General features: G+C 53.8%; 2 protein-coding genes across 2 annotated transcripts; one reads left to right on the top strand and one right to left on the bottom strand.

The window, feature by feature from the left end:
* Positions 1 to 4,035: 4,035 nt before the first annotated feature.
* NCLIV_044220 (conserved hypothetical protein) lies at positions 4,036 to 10,735 on the bottom strand (the record flags this gene model as incomplete). The annotated part of the gene is made up of 7 exons (XM_003881342.1): positions 4,036 to 4,138; positions 4,696 to 4,784; positions 5,367 to 5,468; positions 5,884 to 5,992; positions 6,591 to 7,630; positions 8,291 to 9,988; positions 10,328 to 10,735. 7 exons carry the CDS (start codon positions 10,733 to 10,735, stop codon positions 4,036 to 4,038), a joined length of 3,549 nt encoding a protein of 1,182 aa, XP_003881391.1.
* A 3,799-nt stretch (positions 10,736 to 14,534) lies between these two features.
* On the top strand, positions 14,535 to 21,611 carry NCLIV_044210 (hypothetical protein; the record flags this gene model as incomplete). Its single annotated transcript, XM_003881341.1, has 11 exons — positions 14,535 to 14,828; positions 15,463 to 16,081; positions 16,615 to 16,705; positions 17,139 to 17,253; positions 17,771 to 17,795; positions 18,256 to 18,455; positions 19,090 to 19,257; positions 19,626 to 19,801; positions 20,470 to 20,602; positions 21,119 to 21,207; positions 21,428 to 21,611. 11 exons carry the CDS (start codon positions 14,535 to 14,537, stop codon positions 21,609 to 21,611), a joined length of 2,094 nt encoding a protein of 697 aa, XP_003881390.1.

Raw genomic sequence — 21,611 nt, 5'->3', positions numbered from 1 at the left:
GTCTGTGCGACGCTTAGAGTCCCAGGGGGAGAGGACACACTGTCTCCTCTCTCCGTCACCCGTTTCGACGCAGCTTGTGACCGCGGGCATACAACGAGGCGGAACCGCTTATGATGGTTGATTTGTTATATATATACATATATACATATATATACATATATATATATATATATTATGCATATATTATGTATATAGAGTTGTGCGTAAGATCTAAATTTAGCCTTCGCGACACGGTGAGGCGTGCCGAGGACGGAGTAGGGAGAGACGGTGGCTCGGAGAAACCGGATGTCTGTTTTTCCCGTTGTTTCACAAAACTGCAGCAATGTGATTTGTAGATGAATTCGAGTATACGTACGCCTGCTCGGGCGTTTGTACGCGAAGCCGTTCATCTTTTTTTTGGCAGTTGAGAAAGAGGTGCTTGCGGCCCTTCCACATGACGTGATGCGACAAGTCGTAGTGCACTTTTAATGTAAACATTGTGTCGGTGATTTCGTTCAGTACACAGCAAAAGAATCCACTGTGAAGGCAATGGCGATCGCGGGAAGTATTTGGGTACTTTCTCTTTATCCCAGATTAGGTATCATTTTTCAGGTGTCTTTGTGGATGCTTTGTCTTCCTCGTGAAAGCGAAGTCGCTTTCCCGTTTTGCCGTCACGTTGGTTATCCTGTCTGCTTCCCTTTTTGTGTTCGTCTCTTCCTCCGTTCCTCCTGAAAAGTAGTCGTCCCTTCTTTGTACGGGTCCAGCTCGTGACACCGTGTGTGCTGTTCAGTTATGCCCAAGAGCTTCAGTTTCCCATTCCCTGCTATCTGCTGATTATTCAAGCGGCAGAGAACCTCCAAGCGTTTGAACCTTGTCGAGGATTCCGAAACCGCAGCAACCTTTCACGTGAGACTGGATTTCCCGCGCTGTTCGCGGCGCGGGGATTCACAGAAAATTCTGGAGATAATCAAGCACTGTGAAATATTTGTGGAGATGGCAAACACTTCCGAGGAAGCACAGGTTCGATACCTTGTCTTCACACCTTTTCTCTGCGGTGTCGGATCGCATCCGGTCACAGCTGATCGCTGCGACACTGGCGCTCCTAGCTGCTGTGTCGGTCCCTATCCACCGCCGTACAAGTCCGTTTATATAGAAACCATGTGTAGGCTCATCACGTAACAAAGCGACATCACATTTTCCTTTCCACTGATCTCTCAAATCATGAAACGTGACGCACCCGGTTAGTGGCACGGCTGGTTCGCAATACGCGCTCTGGAATTTTCGCATGAGGCCGATGGTCACATCGTAGATCCTGCCGACTGTCCACCTGAGCATCAACCGGTTGATTTTAATGCGGCGCTCTCATCCGTTCCCGAGGTGTTGTTTCTAAACTGCGGGTTTCCCTTTGGGACGGATATCGGGAAACCACAAGGGTGACCGAGCGACGGTGTCTCGTATTCAGGGTGAACCAGTCCATCGACCTTGGATACGGTGTACGCTGCCGGGGGCTTGACAGGAATCAGAAATGGTATTGGCAATTTGCCGCTCCACGTCTCAGTGAGAGGCGCGCTTCTGGGGTGTCGGGGTCAAACGAGTCGATTCATTCGTGGGAGAGCTGTACTGCGACGTGTCCGTGAGAGTAGTTGCGCACGCGAGACTGAGTGTCTCTCGACGGCCGCTGGGATGTTCCCAGTGGACAGGTCATATGACGAAACGGCAGAAACCGGAAATGGCAACTCGGGAAAAAACGCCGACTCAGCGGGTGGCGTGTGTCTGTAACCGAAACTGCAAATCACGGACGGGCCGAATCCTTCATGTGAGCAGTCTTATCGTCGGGCCATCTGAACCTATTTTTTATTTTTTGAGAAAGCACACTAAGTTAGGTTCCCTTTCTCGTGTTTGAAAATCTGATTTTCAGCGAGCGTGTTTAGTGTGCCGGAAAAGCGAGTCAACAGGAAGGAACGGACGCAATACTGAAACGTACAGGTGGTGCCACGCGGCCCTGTCTGAGGAGATTGAGGTCTTCTCTGTGGGACAGACAGGGCAAGACCACAATTCTGCCAGGGGGGGCGCATACACATGAGTGTTGCTATCCCACAAACCCGGAACCAACGCGCACACTGCTCTGTTTTCTTGAAATTAGTCTGCGCAGGCGGTGTCTGTGTGAAGTCGACTGTTGCGTTGGTACTCGTTTGCAAACTGACGCGAGCGCGGGGGTAGCTCCTGTCTATGTATAAGGCCTGAACCACCGCAGCAACGTTCTTTTCAGGCAGCGAGGAAACGTTGGCAGAAGGGTGAAGCTGCCGTCTGACAGTGTGCTCAACATCAAAGAAGCCCTGGGATCCTCCGTGTCGCGATGGGAACCTCCCTCCGTGTGTGTAATCGCCGAGCGGTACACTCAGACAACGGCGTTGACTGCACCCTACGAGCTGCTGGATTTAGCCGGTTGGAGCTAGTCTGTACTGCTGTTGAAGAACATGGGGAGTCATGGAGCGTAAAAAGGGCATCGCCCTGGGGGCATGTGCTGCTTTGCTGTTCCTGGTGTTTCCAGCGGCCGGCAATTTGACTCCAACGGTCGACTGCGCCGCCGGTTAAATCGGCAGTTGGATGCATGTTACCGACGTCTTACCGCCAAGGTCCACCAAGCTACGCGAGGACCGTTCCACTCCGTTCCTTCGCCCAAGTGTCCGAGGCCTTCCGAGGCGCTGTTAAGACTCTTTTACGAACCACATAGGCACTAAATCTGTGGACGAAGCTGGGGTACACGGAACGGACAAACGCGCATGCAGTTCGCATCTGTCTTTTGCCTCAACGTCCTATATCGTGTTGTCCAGATTCATCATTCGAATGGCTTCGCGTGTGCGTGCTGTATCTCGATATATGCATACAAAATTTGGTAAGGAAACACAGTGTACGTAGGAACGAGTGTATGTATACAGAGGTTCCGCACGGGTTTTGAACATCCAGATAGGCAGTGTACTCTCGAGCACAGTCCGTGTGCGGTCAATATCTTCTCTATTTTCCGGGGCGGCTCCTTCAGTGAGTGGTGGGGGGCCAGCTGGTCGCCCCGTCAGGGAGCTAAGCGGCAAAAGTCGACAGGGCTTGCCAAAGAACTAGAGGGGCTAAAGACAGAAAAAAGAGAGGAGAGGCGGGGAGTACGAAACCATGGACAAGAAGAGGGAATGACGGAGTGTGTCACACAGAGCTGGTGGATTGGGAGGGAAGTCACCACAACGAGGAGAGAGGACAGAAATGAAATCACTTGGCTTTTGTGTTCTGGTCGCTCGGCCATGCTACTCAAACCCCTGAGCAAAATGAGTGTTCCTTTTGTTTTGCAGGCGAATAAGATTGGCTTTCGCAATCCTGCTTGAACCCGTGGAGAGACGATTTCCGTGTTTCTCTTTGGAATGAAGGTTCCTGGCGCCGTGACATTACAACGTTTTCCGTCGTCTGTCAGACGTGACGTGCGTGGAAAACGAATTCCCTGTTTCGCAGCAGCGCAAAAGTTCGCGGGGTCTCTTGATTCATGGATGGTTAAAACCACTCCCTTCTTTCGAGAGCGTCCCTCCGGCGATGCGCCAACTGACCAGCCTCTCTGGCTCTTCTAGCTCCAACAATTCGGTTTTTGTCCCATCTTCCCTCTTTTCCCCTTCCTTTCTGGGTGTTATCTCCTATAATGTTACCTACTCTCTTGGCTGCCTCTCTTGATCCCCCATTCCAGCAACATCTGCCGTTCCAGCTTGCCTGCAACAGAACTGTCGCCGTCGAGACTCCGCACCGAACCCGAGGTCCCTTAACCGTCCCAGAGCGCATAAACGAAGAAGCGAGCAGCAGGCTGTCAAATAACATTCATGTAGGTGCATGCACCTAGATATGCATGCGTATGAAACAGTGCATGTATGTGTTTTGTGCGCATATGGACTATGAGAACACATATTCATCACCGCTCTGAGCGTGTGACGTGTTTTTAAAAAGCGATGGCTAACTAAATCCCCATCCACTTTTGCGGGGACATCCGTGGGCGCCTTTGAAAAAATGACGACAGAAAACGATTCTTCACGCTTCTGCCGCATCTAGACGCATGTCGATTTCCTCCAGAGCGCTCTCCCTCTCCGCTTTCGTTGTGGACGCGTACAGCGCTCGCTTTCTTCCTGTCCACCTGAGGCAGGTAAAACACAGGGACAGAAGAAAAGGTGACCAGCGAACACCACTGCGTCCTGCGAAAAAGAGGGAATTACACGCGGGCCGTCGCTGGTGCATAACGGAGGCGATGCCGAGAAAACCAAACAGATGTTGCATCTCTACAAAATGCTTATTCGAAAATTCGGATATCCCATCACTTTTATGCATATCTACAAACGTGAACCGAAGAGCGACAGGGATTGTTGCCAGGCGTAACATGCCTTGTTTGAAGTTTTCAGCGACTTCGAGACGCTAAGGTTTCGCACAGCAGTCGCCATAAAGAAATACCAGTCCTCCCGTGTTTTCCGCTCATTTCTATTACACCGACATAAACGCGTCCGCAGACAGCTGCGATCGTGTACATGATATATATATATATATATATATGTATATGCATGTATATGTATGTGTGTATGTATGTATGTGTATGTGCATGTACGTATAGGTATGCATGTATTTGTGTCTGCACGAAATGTGCTTCCATTTGTATTTTTGTCGAGACCCTGAGAAGCAGACTACCCCGCGGCTGCCCACCTCAGCAGTTGGAGCGGCTGGTCACTGACATCTCGCCAAGTGATGACTCGCTCCCAGTCTAGTCGAGAGTAGTGCTGGAAGGCCGATCCCTGCGGCAGAATGTAATTGACGAACACGCCCAATGCTCTGAACTCGTCGGGAGATGGGAAACCGTCCACATATTATCACCCGAGGCGAAATGCGGAAGGACAAAACGATCCACACACAGAACGCGCGGCGTCCGGCGAAGCCACAGGCCTCCGCGGCGCCCATCCCCGTGCCAACCATCGTAGCCTCCGCCTAGGTCCAGTCCCTCGCGGTGAACAACCGGTTGAGTATGATACGTCTCCAGCAGTGAACGCAAAATCACAAGATGCTTCTAAAGTGTGTCCCGACGCTAGAGCGATCCCTGTGAATACCTTTGGAATGCAAAGGCCACTGCAAGCACATACCCGAAACTAGAAGAAGCACTTAAATTTTGACCACACCGACGGCTTCAGGACAACTGCTGCCGGGACACAGAGACGACAAAATCCCACGCCGCCCCGTGCCAGTCCAAAGAGCTCGCGACGCCCACCGAGAGGGTCCGTCTGCTGTCCGAGACACACAAGGCGCTGGGGCACGAGGGGCGACATCTAGAGTGTTTTCTGTCTCTTTCCTCCGGCTTTGCTTCTTTCTTCTCGTATACGGACCTTTGTCAAGACGTAGACAGCTCGCCAGTCGTCGCGAGAGGCGATGAGGTGACCGAAGCGTTCGTACAGCAGAACGGCCTTCTTGTGCGCGGAACCCATGAACTGAAAACACGAAAAAGAGAAAGGGACAACAGACATTGGCGCAACCAGCAGGAGAGCCCGAAACCGGCGGGTGCAAAGTTGTCAGTCGCATGCGGTTTTGCTTTCTAGCCGGTGGCCCGTGAAACGCACAGAGCATGTGTTCGTATCGTAAGCTCTGGGCTGTCGAGTAAAACTCCCAATCTCGCCACGCTCGATTTGCCTCAAGCCACCACGTTGAAACGCTCCTTGCGACACACAAACCCCCACCTACCTGGCCCGCCGTGGAAGGCCGACTCCACAGAAAAAAACACGAACAGCGTAACGCTTCAAGAGAAGAGGACGGGAAACGCGAACCCAGGCGTGTGGACACAACAGACGCTCACACTGCGCAAGCGAGACCTGTCCCCCCTAAAGACGAATCTAAGATTCGACGGACCTCGCCTTCGCGCCGTCCCGGCATTCTCGTCAACACAAAGGCGCCTCGCAGGAAAGGCGCGACGTGGTGGTGAGCAGCGTGAAGAAGGGCGACCCGGAAAGGGAGGGCCCTGAAGCCATAAAAAGGAAAGCAGGCGGTAGAGACGTGCAGTGCGGAGCACACCACTCTCTGGATGCATTCGACGCGTTCGCGTTCAGGAAGTCGAGACACGCACACGCATGTATAATGAGTGGAACAGAAGACTCTGCCGCACATCACGGTCTATAAACGAAACGACAATGGTGTCACCCAAATGCGATCACGGATACTCTCCACCTGCATCTATTGACATGTATCTATCTCTCTACAGCTATTTATATCTACCGATCTGCATTTCTCTACATCTATACCTAACTACACGAAAACGAAATCTTTGTACATCTACCTGCGTCGCTGTACATCTCTCCCTCTCGTCTATCTATGCCTAACGAGAACTGAATGAATATGAATATATATATATATATATATATATATGCGTATCGAGTTACACTTTCGATTTCGACCGCACGCGTGTCAGCGTATCCGAGTCTGCTTTGCTGTTTGCTCACTGCCCTGTCCTTTCACGGCTTTTCATCTCTCCTCCGTTAGGCATCTCAAGGCTCGAGCTGCTGAGCAACTGCACCACCGTGCCTCGGCCTGCCGCCTGCGATTCGTGACAGAAGACTCACGCGGTTCCCCAATTTGTGCCCTCATCGGGGACGTAAATCTTCTCTGTCAGTATCGCATTTTCTACGTCTCCGCGCGTCTGCCTTCGTCCTTCGTTCACGTGTTCATCGCCCGCTCTCTCCTCTTCCTTCTTCGCTCCTTTTGTTTCAGTCTCTGTCTGCCTGTCGGGGTAGGCGGTGGGCGTTTGCGAGCGGCCTCGCGTGTCTCGCTCCTCATCCGAGTGTCTGTCTCGGGCCCCATGCATGAGCTCGTCGAACGAGAACGTTCGCCGCGCTTCTCCGTCCAGCTGGGGACGAAGCGGCGACGCAGGCGACGAGGGACTCACAATTTGAGGGCCGACAGTGAACATCGGGAGCGACGCGCGACGGCGAACAGCTGTGATGGCGTCTTCTTCGCTGTCTTTGTCGCTGTCTTCTTCGCTGTCTTCTTCTCTGTGCACCTCTTCCGTTCCACTGTCTGGGCCTGTCGCGCGTAGTGTGTCTTTCGGTTCGAGCTTTTCTCCCTCGGTTGCTCCGCAAATGCGCGACTCCGCGCCTCCGATGCCGTCCCCAGTGCCACGCTGACCCACCCGGAGTTGGCCGCGATCTCTGCGTCTCGCGCCTTCACCGTCCCCGCCCGCTTCGGTTGGTCTCTCTCGCTCTGGCAACGACTCGGGTCGCTGCGCTTCTTCCTCGCTTTCGCTTCCCAAAGACCGCTGAACGGCACGGCTCTCAGACCGAGAGTAAAAGGAGTGAAAACTGCCCAGCCTCTGTCGCGCAGCTCGCAGGAGCAACGCCCGCTCGTCCGACCCCACCAATGTAACGACACCTGGGGCGTGGCTAGAACCAGTCGGCAACGAGGAAGCGAGAGAAGACAAAGGGGAGGACGAAGGCGATGAGGGAGGAAAGGAAGAACTTGAAGGATGCGCAGGTTCCGCCTCGTGCACCCGTGAGAGGAGCGAGAGAGGAGAAGGAATGTGAGACGGACACACAGGGAAATCGTCTTTTATTAAGAGCGCCACTTCGAGCAGGAGACCGCCGTCGCCGCAGAAGGGATCCCAGATCTGCAGCGCACGCGAAAGAGAGAAGCAACACGCGAGGACAAAACGCGGTGTCGACGGAGGAACGTGGGGAAAACAGAAGAAGCGCACACCTTTGCGAAGAAGAGACGAACGCGCAAGGAGCTCTCCCAGCGGCGCCTGCCCCAGCTTCCAGCCGTTTAGGCCATCGAAGCCACCAGAGAAGGGATGGGGCCTTGCGCTAGACAAGGAAAGCCATCAAACGCCGCTGGGTGTTCTTAAGATTGAACCCTTCCGTTCCCGTTTGTGGTGGTACAGGCAGCAGTTGTTTTGCTCACAAAGAAAGAGCCGGCGACGGCCATATAGCCGAGCGACGAATCCTCGAGGGTGAGGAAGTCGAGCGAGTAGTCTGCAGATGCCTCTCTCGCTGACGCCCGCGCCCCAATCGTAACTTTCAAACGGCGTCTCAAAGAACCAGAAACACCTCCTTTACACGTCTATCCTTCCACCTTTATACCTTTCTATTGATCTATTTCTCTCCCTCTCTCTCTCTATATATATATACATACATATAGATGAGTCCTCCGTTTCGTCCACCTGTGTATGGTTCGAGTGGGTTCTTTCTTCTTCTCAGGCCTTCGTCTTGATATTTCGCGTTCGTTTTCTCCTTTGTCTCTTGCGGAATCTGCGCAGTGGCGAGCTTACCACGACGTCTTTCTCTCGCTTGCATGCGCGCTTGATTCCACTCGCCAGCGCCACGGCAGCAGCCATGGCGTCGTCAGACTCAAAGGCCTCGACGAGGCCGGCCGAGGACGGAAGCGCGGAAGGCGGCAGGAGACCCGCAGCCTGGACACCTGCTCGGCGTCTCCCGAAGTGAAGCTGCTGAAGTCGCAAAAGCTCCACCTCGACAGGCAGGCGGAGAGGCAGGCTGGGCGTCGACGACAGGGGTGAAGTCGAAGACAACGACGAAGATGCAGAGTTAAGGGACGGCGAAAAAGGTGAAGGCGAAGAAGACGAAGATGCCGGAGCAGAGGAAGAGACAGACTGAGCATAAGGAGACCGCGAGAATGCGGAAGGCGTGTTCTGTGCAGGGCTTCCATCTCTACGCTGAGGGGTTCCGCACGACTCGTCTGCTCTATTGAACGCCTGACCGGCCTGAGGAGAGCTGTGGGGTTTCTCCTCGTTCTTCACTGTGTCGTCGGTCTCTGCGCTCTCGGCGCCTTGCGTCTCCTGTCGCTGTGCAGTGGCCTTCGCCATCTCCTCCGCCTTTGCGACTGAGTCCAAAAGTTTCTCAAATGCACTTCTTTGCCACCGCGGTTTGCTGGCTGGTGCGCTCGCTGCGTGCGCCGGGCGTCGCGCTGAAGGTTGCCAGGCAGCGCCGCGTCTCTGCATCTCCCTTCTAGCCTCGCTGACTCTCACGTCAGGCATCTTTCCTGCCCACGGAAGTACAGAGCAAGCGTCCGAGGCAGAGGCAACTTCGTTCTCGTCGAAGGCCTCAGCTGACATGCGTTTGCTGTCTGCTTCTTCCTCTCCCCGGTTCTGTTCAGAGGCGAAGCGTTCGCGCAATAGACGAAGCTTCGCTTCCTGCCTAATGGCCCGAGACGTTTCCGCAAGCGACCAGGGAAAAAAGACAGACGACGGGGAAGAGGACGAAAGCGTGGACGGAGAAGCCGAATCAGAAGACCCTGAACAAGCTGGATATTGTTCTGGACTTCCGACGCCACAGACGTCGCCAGAAGGTGGACTTCGATTCTCGCGCAGCAGCTCCGCCAGGACAGGAAAGGCGGAGGGGCGCGGAGGCGACTGTTCAGAGCGGCTTGGAAAGGAGTCCGAAGGCGCGCGAGACCGCGCGTCGCGGGCAAAGTGTACCGGGGAATCGCTCGGCGTCCCGTCGTCCTTTTCAGCCTCGTTTTCCACTGCGTCGGCACACGTGCTCGGCGCTAGCGACGGGGGATCCCCGAGAGGATTCGCTGAGAATGAGGGGGGAAACGCGAGAGAAGGCAAATGCGAAGAAGCGAACCAATTCGGAGACGCAGAGATAAAGCGGGAAAGGTAAAGGTACGGGCGCGGGCTGAGCCGAGGGGAGAGCTGTACGTCGACAAAGAGCGAGTCTGAGGCCAGCGCAAGTGAAAGGCGGAAATTGAGCGCCTCCAGCAAACGCCGTGCAGGCTCCATTGCCTTCACAAAGTCTGACTGGGCGGAGGGAGGAGCGAGAAAAGAAGCTGCGCCTGCTTGCGAGGTCGGGATTTCCTTGTTCTCGCTAGCTTTTGGGGTCTGGTCCGCTATCACACTCTGAAGTGCATTCTCGACGACCTGGCGAATGCGCCTCTCATTGCAGAGGGTGGACGAGAAGGAAGCGACGCGTAGGGGAACCAAAGGTAGGAGAGACAGATCTGGGAAAAACTGGGCTCGAAGAGATATTACGGGTACAGCAGAGACAAAGAGAAGGAATGAGAAGACGCACATCGCACATCCAGCCGCGACACCGGCACATGGATACACGACGGGCAAAAAGACGTACTGAGGTTGGACGTGACGTCCCTATCTGCATTCACACACTCAAAACAGTGGAATCTGCACGAATTGTAAGTGACAAGAAACGCCCTTCCCTCGTCAGCGCGTTCACACTCAACGTACACGCACATATGCGCACAAGCGTATATACGTATACATATATATATATATATATGTATTTGTGTAACTGAATGTCTGGTGGGTCCGCTGCGAAGTGGGGAGACTTACCTCTTTCCACTTGACTTTCTTAAGGGCGTTTTCCAGGCGCTCTTCCGAAGTGCAGCCGCCGGAGTGCGCGAGTCGGAGCCAAACAGTCTCGGCAATTCGGGTGTACGTACACACCCGGGACGCAACTTCCCAGTCTGCTCCATAAACCACCACGCCTCCCTGGACGCGCTGCAGTCTGACGCGCCTTGTGTCTGCGGTTTGCGGAGAGTGTGCTCCTTTGGAGAGTGTCCGTCTGTCCTGAGAGTCTGAGTCTCTCGACGCGGGTTCGTTACCCCCTCCGCACAGATCTCGCAGGGACGGAGACGTTCGCAGTTCACGCACAAGCACTGGCTCCAGGCCTTTGCGCACGGAGAGGAAAAGGGTTAAGGCCGCGCGACGGCACGCGTGAACGGACTTGACTCCGGCCATTCCGCAACAGAGATTTCCAGGAAAAGGACAAGAAAAACCTTCAGCCCCGTACCACCCTTTTTGGGAGCGGCGCAGTTGAAGAGAGGAGAGTTCTGCGAAACAGGAAGGAAGAAGTCAGAGGTCTTGCGTTTTGTGTGTCGAATCGCGGAAAGCCGAGCGAATGGAAGCCGACGGACTGCATGCGATCGGCGGGTCTGAGGGAAGAAGGGCGATCGGCTGACACAACGGCAACACCATTGCCTCGACGGCCTGCATCATGGTGAACTATCACCAGAGAAAACGGAGCTAACGAAATGAGGAAGGGGGAAAGGCAAATGCATTTGGTTGTGCTCAGGCGGCCGTCGTTTTCTCATGTTGTTCAGTCGCGCGAATTGAGTCCTGCATGAAAAGCCGGCGAAAACGGGTACAGCTGCATGCGCACACCTCTTTTGAACTCGCAAATTTTGTCCACAGTGGAAATCTCTGTTCCGCTTTCAGGTTGGCGCTTTTCCTTCTTCCTTTCCGCAGGTTTTCCCGTCTTCGCTTCATTGTGTGCCTTTATCTATTCTTCCATTCTGCCGAGTCGCTGCGACTGCGTCATTTCGCCGTCGGCTCGACGTTCGTGACCGTTCTGTCCGACGGCTGGGCCTAGCTTGTCTCCAGCAGAGAAGTCCAGCGTCAATACTTATCGCGGCATCGTCTGTCGCTCCAGGCCCCCTTAGGAAGAATTAAGTCTCGGCTTTGATCCATTCCCCTTGAAGACGGAGACTCTGCTGGCGCAGTGCGTAGGAATGTCTCTGTTACACGCGCACAGACATGCGTGTCTATGCATAGGTAGACAGAAAGGTATTTGGGGACACCCTTTTTTCACCCATTTGTATACGCTGCTGGCGAGGAATGTGTGTCGGCCTGCACAGCTGGTTTCTTCTTTTGGCGGGGTTCCACGTAGCTACGAAATGTTCAGGAGAATCGTGCAACGTACAGAACTTTGGTGGTTCTGTATTGATAGAATCGGCGCAAGAACACTCTTAGTCCGATACCGTCACATCCCAAGGCCGCCTTTCCTTTGTCTGAGTGGCCCGACGCGACTTGCCAAACCATTCTGTTTCTCTGCAGCACAGCTTTCCCCCGTAATTCCGTCACGCCCGTCCGGGCAATTCCCGTACCAGCCAGCGTAGATTGCCGCTCCGAGTATCGTTTTTGAGGAGACTTATCGCGGCATGTTCCCCACACCCACACTCTCGATAGCAGATTCTTCTGCAAGATACTGCGCTTCTCCAGGCGCATCGTATCTGAGGGGAAAATCACTGTGCGGGGACACCGACAAAGAATCGTAGCGCAGTCCTTCAAGCAGCATCAGAAACAAATCGTGGAAGAGTGAAGCTTTCCGAAAAAAGTGGAACGTGCCTGTAGAGAAGCTTCTCTCCCCGTGGCGCTTGACTGTATGACTGCTTTCCACAGACCCGCTCTATATCACCTTGAGTGTTCCGAAACCGGCTGCGGGTGTCGCGGTTTTTTGTGAATCTAGTCAAAAACACAGGATCTCTGCCGATACATGGGGAGTACCGACGCAGATGTACGGCTTGTTTGGTGTCAACGGCTTGATGTATCTGGAGGCTGAATCTCAGAAACTTGAGATTTGCAGTTCCGCAGGCGACCGGCTGATTTGCCAGCAGTCCTCGCCCTCTTTTCGTTAAACTTTCGGAAACGAAATGCGTTAACATTTTGACTGAGGCCTGCGGTTTCGAAGCTGACATGTGGTTATACGGTAAGATCCTGAAAACGGGCTACTCGGCTGCCAAGATGCTTTGCTGGGCTGCGCGTGTCGCGTGGCTAACAACGGCGTTTCCCTCCAACTGCGGGCTATGGGAAACTTGCGGAATCTGGACGGACGAAAAAAGCTACCGGTGACCACATAACGCGTTTAACGAAATCCGTGGAATCATTCTGACCTGTACACATTGTCTTACGCGGCAGGGGGTACCCTGTCCCTATACAGAACTGTCGTACCGGGGAACTGTGTGCGGTACTGCACAAGCGTCTGGCCTGTAGTTTGGGAAACAGGCACGTGTTGTTCCTCTTCTTGCGTGTGGCAAAAAGGCGGAGACGGTTCGTCGTCTTTCTGTCGTCTGAAAATCCGCAACCCCCTCCCGACTTCCGCTCGAACCGGGGGAGTACCGTGAACCTACCGCGATGTGTTGATTCGGATTTTCGTGGTGTTTTCTCTGCTCTTTCTCTCGGGTCAAGAGGATGTCCCTCCAACGCGCGAAAAACAGGAACTGTTGGGCAGAAAGGCATATATCCGACTTTTCCGACAGCCAGACAGACCTGCATGGACGCGTTCCCGAGAGGAGCCCCGTCGGAGAGGCGACCGTCAACCGCTCCTCCGTGGAGAGACACGGCGATTTCGTTTCCTCTGCGCGTTCTTCTCTTTCAACTTGCTGATCCTTTAGGTCGGCGTCGATGCCTCGCCCAAACCGTCTCCGAAGACGGAGAGGAAAGGAGGCTTTCCGCGTTTTGCTGTCTTTTTTTGCAGGCGTTCGCCCTCTGTCCCGTGCAAAACGAGCCTGGCTAGTGCGAACAACGTTTTCCCCGTTGGCCTTTGAGGCGACTCCCAACTTGGGGGGTTTTCCGTGAACTCCAAAGAGAGGAGGACCGTTCACCGGAAAGTCTTTCTCCGTTGTTGTTAGGATTCTGCGCGTTTGTCTCTGTGCCGCCTCTCTTTTCGTGGACATACCTGGTTGAAGCGCCTTTTTTCTCACCACGGCGAGCGCAGCGCCCGGTTTGTCTCGGGAACACCGGGCGTGTGTTTCTCTCAAAAGCTGCCGGAAGAAACGGAATCTTTAGATGAGCTTGTCAGAAATATCCTGCTGTCGCGGGTCTCCTCTTCTTTCTCCCGGCTGCTAGTTTCAACTCGACTCTCGCGTTGCCGCCCCGCGCAGCTTTTCCCGTGTCTCCCGTGTCCTGTTGTAGATCCCACTGTATATACACGCAGCCCTATACGCGTTTGATCGTCTTTTCAAGACCAAGTCTTTGGGGAATTTCGATGGTTTTTCTCTGCCTCCCAGAGATATCGTGCTTTTCTCCTCTCTTTTTTACCCGTGTCACCTCCGTGTCCGCAGCCCGGCCTCGGGCCTCTTATCCGCCTCTTCGCTCCTCCGTGCTCACACTCGGTCTGGTAGATCTGCCGCATTCCCTTGTGTTTCCACTTTTGTTTCCTTCCCGTTCTCCATTTCCATCGTTTCCTTGCTGTTCCTTTCTCCGCCTCTCTTCATCCATGACTGCCAAGCTCGCTGCTGTCTCTCCGGGTCTCACCCTCTCTTCCCCATTTGTTCTCCGCACTGAGCCGTCTGCCGCATCAATCTTCACGCTCTTTTCTTCACGTTCTCTGCGTTTGTTCTTTCTCCTTTTACCTCGGCCTCCTTCCCCTCCTTTTCCTCCTCTTCCTTTCTTGCTTGTGTTCCCGCTCGTCTCTGCTCTCCGCCCGTGTCTCGGTTTCAAACTCTCTCTCTCCCTTCACATATTAGTACTCCCCTCTCTTTCTCTCTCGCCTTCCCGCGTGCTCGCCTTAAAAATCCTTTCCTCTCCGCAGGAACCTCTTCCACTGTTTCTCTCCCTTTCGTCGCTTTCTTCTTTCGCCTTCGTCGCTTTCTTCTCTCCCTGACTGTTCGCTTTCTTCTCTCCCTGACTGTTCGCTTTCTTCTCTCCCTGACTGTTCGCTTTCTTCTCTCCCTGACTGTTCGCTTTCTTCTCTACCTGACTGTTCGCTTTCTTCTCTCCCGGACTGTTCGCTTCTGCCCCTCCATCCTGTCAAGCGGAAATGTCGCATCTCAAACAGCGTCTGAAAATCAACGTCTTGTGCGTCGAAGGTCTTGACGGCGCGGGGCTCAGCGCCAACCAAGGCTGCTACGTAAAGTTCCGCTGGCGGGGCGAAAAATACAAAACGGAGCCGAAGAAACGCGAAGGCAGCCGTATGCAGTTTGCCTTCACCGCCATCCTCCCCTTCGAGAGCGACGTAGACCCCAACTCCCTCGTCGTCCAGCTTTGGTCCACCTCCACGTTCTCCCACAAAAAGATTGCCGAGACAACCGTCGACTTGACAAAGGCCCCAACGGTAAAACGCGCAAAGAGAGAAAATCACGACACAGCGAAAAGCAGGAGACGGACACAGGCGAGGCACCGATCGCGAACAGCGTTAGAGGACAGAAAACACCACACAGGGGCGTGGGCGTGGTCTCTGTCTCTTGACCCTGGCCCTTCGGCGAGGGGACCTGCCGCCGCTTCTCGTGCCGCAAAGTTGAAACTGTTTGTTCTTTTCACGGTGCCAGCTTCTCATCCGACATGAGCGTGGGCGCATGTGTGCCTCGGTGCGCTAGGTTTGTGTGTCTCCCTGCTCACCTCGCGTCGCTAGCCTCCATGGACGTGCTGCGTCGTTCTCGGTTTCGCTTCTCTTGCTGTCTCCTGCTGTCGCTCTCTCTCTCTCTGTCTCTCTCTCTGTCTCTCTCTCTGTCTCTCTCTCTGTCTCTCTCTCTGTCTCTTTCTCTGTCTCTCTCTCTGTGTCTCTCTCTCTCTGCCTCTCTCTCTGTCTCTCTCTCTGTCTCTCTCTCTGTCTCTCTCTCTGTCTCTCTCTCTGTCTCTCTTTGTCCCTTCTCTCTCGCTGCCTCTGTTTCTGTGTCGGCTTCCTCTCTTCCTGTCTCCATCACTCTCTCCTTCCTCGGTCTCCGTGTCTCGTTCCGGTTTGAATGCAGACAGGCAGCGCTCAGTTCTCCTTTCCCCTGGTTCCTGAAGGTCGGCGTCTCGGCGCGGCTCCAGTCCTCGTTCTGGCGCTGCAGGCGCAAAGTTTCGACCAGGCGGCGAGCAACGCCGAGCTCCAGCGCCGGCTGCAGCAACACGCAGACGAGCAGCGGAAGAAACGGGAATTCGAGCGACAGCAAACAGTGCTGGAGCAGCGACTCCTGGCTGGCCGGCCGCCTCCGTCTGTCTCTTCCCCGCCGCCGTACGCAGCGCCTGGCTACGCGCCGTCCCCCCCGCCCTGCGCCGGGTACGGTCCCACCTGCCCCACAGCCCCGTCGCCGCCGACGCAGGCGCATCCGGCGGCTCCAGGGGCGTACCCGAACTACCCGTACTACCCTGGCGCGCCCTCGGGCGCTCCCCCGAATGCAGGAGGCGTCGCCAACGCCTTGCCGCAGCCGCAGGCCTACCCGGCGTACACGCCGAACGCGGGGTTTCCAGCGCCTCACGCGCCGTACAGCGCGGCGCAAAGCGCACCCGGACACGCCTACCCTCCTCAGTACGGATGGGCAACTCCGCAACAGCCCGTGTGCGTGCCTGTGCTCCCGCAGGCCCCGCCGCCTCAGCAGCAACAGGGTGAGAGAAGCGAACCGAAGACGAGAGACAGGAACGGAGAGAGAGAGAGGGGCGAAAGGAAAAGGCGTGATAAAGACAGGAAGAAGAGAGATGACAGGTGGAAGGTGACACGACGCGTAGAAAAGACACAGTTGAAAAAGGGAATGAGAGGCATAGAGGCGAAAATGCGAAGCAGAGGAAAGGCGACTGCGTAGGTAGAGCGAGAGGACGCGATCCGCGGAAGTCCCCTCGAAAGAGACCGGAACTTGAACGAAAACAAGACCGAGGACCGGAAGGGATCATGAGACAGAGGAAGCATCTCCCACACCCGATGGTGATATGGAAAGCTTTTCTGAATGGAGACAGAGAGACGCCAGTTGCAAGAGCCGTTGAAACGCAGGGCGGCCGTCTCCCGTTTCTCGTTCTCTCTGCGCTCTCCAGCTTCGTCCTATGCGCATCCTCCTCCCTCTCTGTAGATCACCTGGTGCGTGCACGTGCTTGGACCGTCTCTCATCCGCACTCTGGCGCTTACCTCTTTGCGTTTCTCCACGCAGCTTCGGTGACGCCGTCGGGGCACTGGGACGAGGAGGCGATCAAGTATATAAAAAACATCCTCCCGCAGTGTTCCCGAAAAGAAATTGAAGGGTAGGCGCCGAAGCGCGCCGTCCGCCGAGATGCATGCGCTCACACATTCTTGCCACGCGATTGACTTCAACAGTTTGAGCGAAAACGTGTTCCGCGCCGCAGTCTGCCAACTTCGACCGTGCCGCGACGTCAACCAGTCAACACGTCTCCTTCCATCTCTCCAATATATATATATATATATATATATATATATATAGATACATACATACATACATACATACATACATTTAGATAGGCATATTGATATATATATATATAGGTAGATACATGCATAGATATATGTATCATTTGTTCCCACTGTCGCTTCTCTGCACGGTGTGAGAAATGGAGGGCTATTTTGGCGTGGACGTTCCCAGCTTCCACCCTGCGAGTTTCCCACGTAGAAGGCTCTGCACTTTGCTGTGGCATGTGCGGGTTTCCGCGTCTTTTCCAGGGCCTTGTCCGAGGCAGGCGGCGACAGGGAGAAAGCTGTTGACATTCTCCTGAAGCGTTTGGTGGCGCATTCAGCGGAGGAAAATGAGAACCAAGTACACGAGCTCGAGCACCAGGTAAGGCGACAAGCGAGACTAACACACGACGGTCAGAAGCATTTCTCGCCCCTGAGTCTGAGGCGCCCAATGCGTCTGTCTTGTGTTTTTATTTTGTTTTTTTTCTTGAGGCAGCTGAGGCAGCCCAACCTGCCGTCTCCTGGACTCAGTATTCGACAGCTCCAGCGCCCCACGCAGCGCCTCTGGCAGGCGCAATGTTGCCTGCGGCGCCGCCCCCGCAGGCCCCGCAGCAGTTTGGATTCACGCCTGCACCCTTGTACTCGCAAGTCGGGAAAATACCTTCATCAGGCAAGCACCAAAAAACGAATCCATTTCCGCAATACACAGCAAAACACCCTCGGGCACATCCACATACACATTTGTATACATATATATATATATATATATATATATATATATGTATATATATGTATATATATGTACATATATGTATATATATACATCTACATGTATATGTATGTATATGTAGTTGCGGGTATGCGTATGGACACAGAGTATACATGATTATTTGCATCAGATGTTAGTTTTTTTAGAGCGGGAAGGTAAAAAAAAAGGGCCGTTTGGGCGGTCGCCTGGTTCCAAAGCTGTGTGGTGGAGTTGAAGAAACCCGTTCTCGGGGGAAAAGGGCGACAGAAATCTCAGAGGCGTTTGACTGGCGAACGCATTCGGGGTCCGGCACTCAACACGTGTTGCCATAGCCAGGCTCGGCGACCTCAGTTGTAGAGAGAGCGCCACCTGTGTGGTTTCGGATGCTTTTCCTTTGTGTGTATCTACACTCAAGGGTGGGTGCACAAAGAGGCAAACCCCTCTCTGTAGAGCACTGAAAAAATCAAAAGATGCTTTTTACCGGCACGAACGCTCTGTCTCGCTTCACGCCCGAACGCTCCAACCGTATATATATCCATATATGTATATGTATATGTATATATATATATATACGTATCCGAGATACCTACGTATTGTATGCTGTATGTAGGCCTTTGCCCATTCTTCGCTGTTTAGGTCGCCGAAAGGCTCTGCTGATTGGCATTAACTACCGAGCGACGCGGGCGGAACTCCGCGGCTGCGTGAACGACGTTTACCGGATGAGAACTTTGCTCTGCGCGGTTTACGGTTTCCACGACTCCTCAACGACTCTCGTGGCGCTTACAGACGACAACCCAAACAGCCTGTACCGCCCTACCCGCAACAACATCCTAAAGGTTCGAACCTCCAGGTGGAAACACAGGCAAATACCAATTTGATTCTAGTTGCACTGGACCTCTAGGCTCCCGACACCTACGCCAGGTGGCGAATCTCCGTGTACTGGTATCTCCTGAGATCTACCTGCTTGCACGAGCTCTCTGCCTATCGATGAAGAAACATTTTAAGTGTTTCGTCTGTCTGTACATCTCTCCATATCTGTACACATATCTAAGCATGCGTATATATATATCCGTGCATATCTACTTATTTATGTACCTTTTCTTGTGGAGAAAGAGCGGCTGATGCGCAGGCAACAACATGTGGATGGGGGGGCCAGGAACCTGTGGATGCCTGTGGCGAGGCGGTTCTTGTGGAGACAAGAAATCGAGCCTTGACGCCATTTGCGAGGTAGATCTCATATCCATGTGCACAATCATACGTATATATACGTGAATGATTATAAATGCATATTTTGTTTCAAGTTGTAGATGTGTGCGCTTATCAAGTTTATATATAGATGCTGAGTGACATGTCAATTACGTATTGCATACGTATATGTATATATATATATATATATAAAGTTCGATACTGTATACGTTGGGACACTGGGTGAGGCTACAAGGTTCGCTATTTTTTCTGTTTTGTACGTAGGCGATGCGATGGCTGACGATCGATAACCGACCAGGCGACTCTCTTTTTTTCCATTACTCTGGACATGGCGGGAGACAAATCGATCGGAGCGGCATTGAAGAAGACGGCTACGACGAAACGATTCTTCCTGTCGATTTCGACACTGCGGGACAAATCCTCGACGACGAGGTTCGTTATGACCCCGTTAGAGTTAGACATCGAAAGCCATATGTCTACACACATCCCTAACCACAGAAACTCTGTCAAACAACCTAGGCTCTGTATACATATATATATATATATATACACGTGATGTGCATTGGTCGATAGATCTTTGAAGAATTTGTCGGTCCTCTTTCTGGTTTTCTCTTTTGTTGTGTTTGGGTGTACCGCGCTCGATCACGTGTGCCTGGTGACTAGAGGTGGCTCTCGCCCCTTCTGTCCGATTTCACTCTCTTTCTTTGTCTCTTTTTCTCGTCCCCTTCTTTGTCTCCGTTCGCCCTGCTCTTCTCCTCTGTCCCTGAAATCTCCTCTTTTTCCCTGTTGCGCGCTTGCAGCTGCACGCGTTTCTGGTCCAACCGCTGCAGAGCGGCTGCAGGCTGACGGCTGTGATGGATTGTTGCCATAGCGGCACTGGCCTCGACCTCCCCTTCACCTGGAACACTCCCAAGTGGCGGTGGGAAGAAGAAACGAATCCGTTCTACGTCCTCGGAGACGTCCAGATGTTTTCCGGGTAATCACACCCAACGTATGTATACGCGGATTCAAATCTATATGTGCATATACTTGTACACATCTTTAAATATGTATATATATAGGTGTATACGTCTAGAGATAGGTACTTGTCGTTGTATACACACGTAGACGTATGACTGATTACGCATGCATTTGTGCATATATATGAATATGTGTATGTATGCCAAGAGAATATACTATATACATATATATATACATATATCTATTCATGTGGTGGATGTTGATAGAATGGTTTGGAATGGCAAGGAGCGATTGCGTGTGTTTCGCGGCGTCCTGTCGATCGTGTGTTGGATTCTGAGCTTGAGACGGAAACCATCATCGCCTTGAGCGCATCCACGGTAGATCAGCGGCCAGTGGGTACTGGCGACATTCTCGTGCTTCCCGTTGGGGTGCCGTGACTCCGGATCCGTCGCGTTTTTCGTCATTGTAAACGGCCCATTTCTTCCTTCTTCGACGCGGGTTCTCCCCTGGCCTATATTTACGGCATCCTTACAAAGAGAACCAAGCGTGGCCTGGCCGCATGTGGACTGTCTCTCGCCTCCCTCGCCGAGTCCCAGGGGAGCTAGCGTACCCAATTACAGTTTTGCGTCTCGGTTTTGGCGAGGCGACGCGACTATCCCACACTTTTCCGTGGCGCTTTTTCAGGTGCCAAGACGACCAGACTTCCGCAGACTTGGCTGGCCACGAAGACCGCGCGCCGGGAGGTGCGATGACCACGGCGTTCATTGCCGTGCTGACTCTCAGGCCCTTTGGCCATTCTTACCCCTCTTTAATGCAGGTGTGCAAGAGACAGACGAGCCGAAAAGCAACCGAAACGAAGCGGGACGAGGCAGACAGAAGCTCCGCGCTGTGCGCTGGATAGAAGCGACAGACTGCTTTGCCGGGGTCGGCTTCTCTCTACGTGGAAGGCGGGCGGCGTGCGCCCGGCCGAGATAAAAGGACGCGTGAACATTCGTCTCTCGACATACTGTGCTCTGGCTTGCTTCGGCCTGGCTTGTTCTTTGCATGTCGCTTCATCGTTTCGGCCTTTTCCACACCCAGTTTCTCTCTGTGTTCTTCCCTTGCCGATTGGCACTTTCGCTTTCTTCCCTTTTGAATCGCCAATCTCGTTCTTCTTGATCCTGTCTGGTTCTCACCTCCTCACGCAGCGCGCAGACTCTCTGTTCACTCGTTTCTGTGCCGTGCCCGTTTTCTTCCCTCCTGCGTGCGCTCCCAGTTCTCCCCATCTCGTGCACCGCCTCTATTCCGCGCCTGCTGTTGCCTTCCCGCATTTCTCTGGCTTTCGGCGTCTCAGGGACTCACCGACAGCATGGTCGCCCGAGGCTTGTCGCAGCGGCCCCAACTGACGTCGTCTCAGAAATTCGACTTCAACAGGCCCTTCAAGTGAGAGACCGCCTGTAAAGGGTTGCCTTTGTCTCCGACTATAAGCCGAATGTCTGCTGTTTGCTTGCTGTCTCGTCTGTGCCGCCTCGTCTGCTTGCTGTTTCGCCCGGGGACAGTCCCCGCCACCCCCCGTCCCCCCCCGTCCCCCCCTCGCGTGTCGCTCCACCGTGCCTGTCCCCACGCCCTTTTCTCTGCTGTCTGACTTCTCTCTGTCTTGTAGCCTGGCGGACGTCATCCCAAACCAGAACAAAGTGCTCGGGAGACAGATTCGCCGCCGTCGGAAGGCGCTGCCTGCCGGCGCAGAGGCCCGCGGCAGACCGGGCGCCGGCATCGGCGACGTCATGCTTCTAGCCGGAGCCGGCTTGGCGACGGGGCTCCTGGTCGGCTCGCTGCTGAACGACTGA

The sequence above is a fragment of the Neospora caninum genome, chromosome IX (assembly GCF_000208865.1).
Source record: "Neospora caninum Liverpool complete genome, chromosome IX".
Lineage (NCBI taxonomy): Eukaryota > Apicomplexa > Conoidasida > Eucoccidiorida > Sarcocystidae > Neospora > Neospora caninum.
This window is presented reverse-complemented; position numbering and strand designations above follow the sequence as displayed.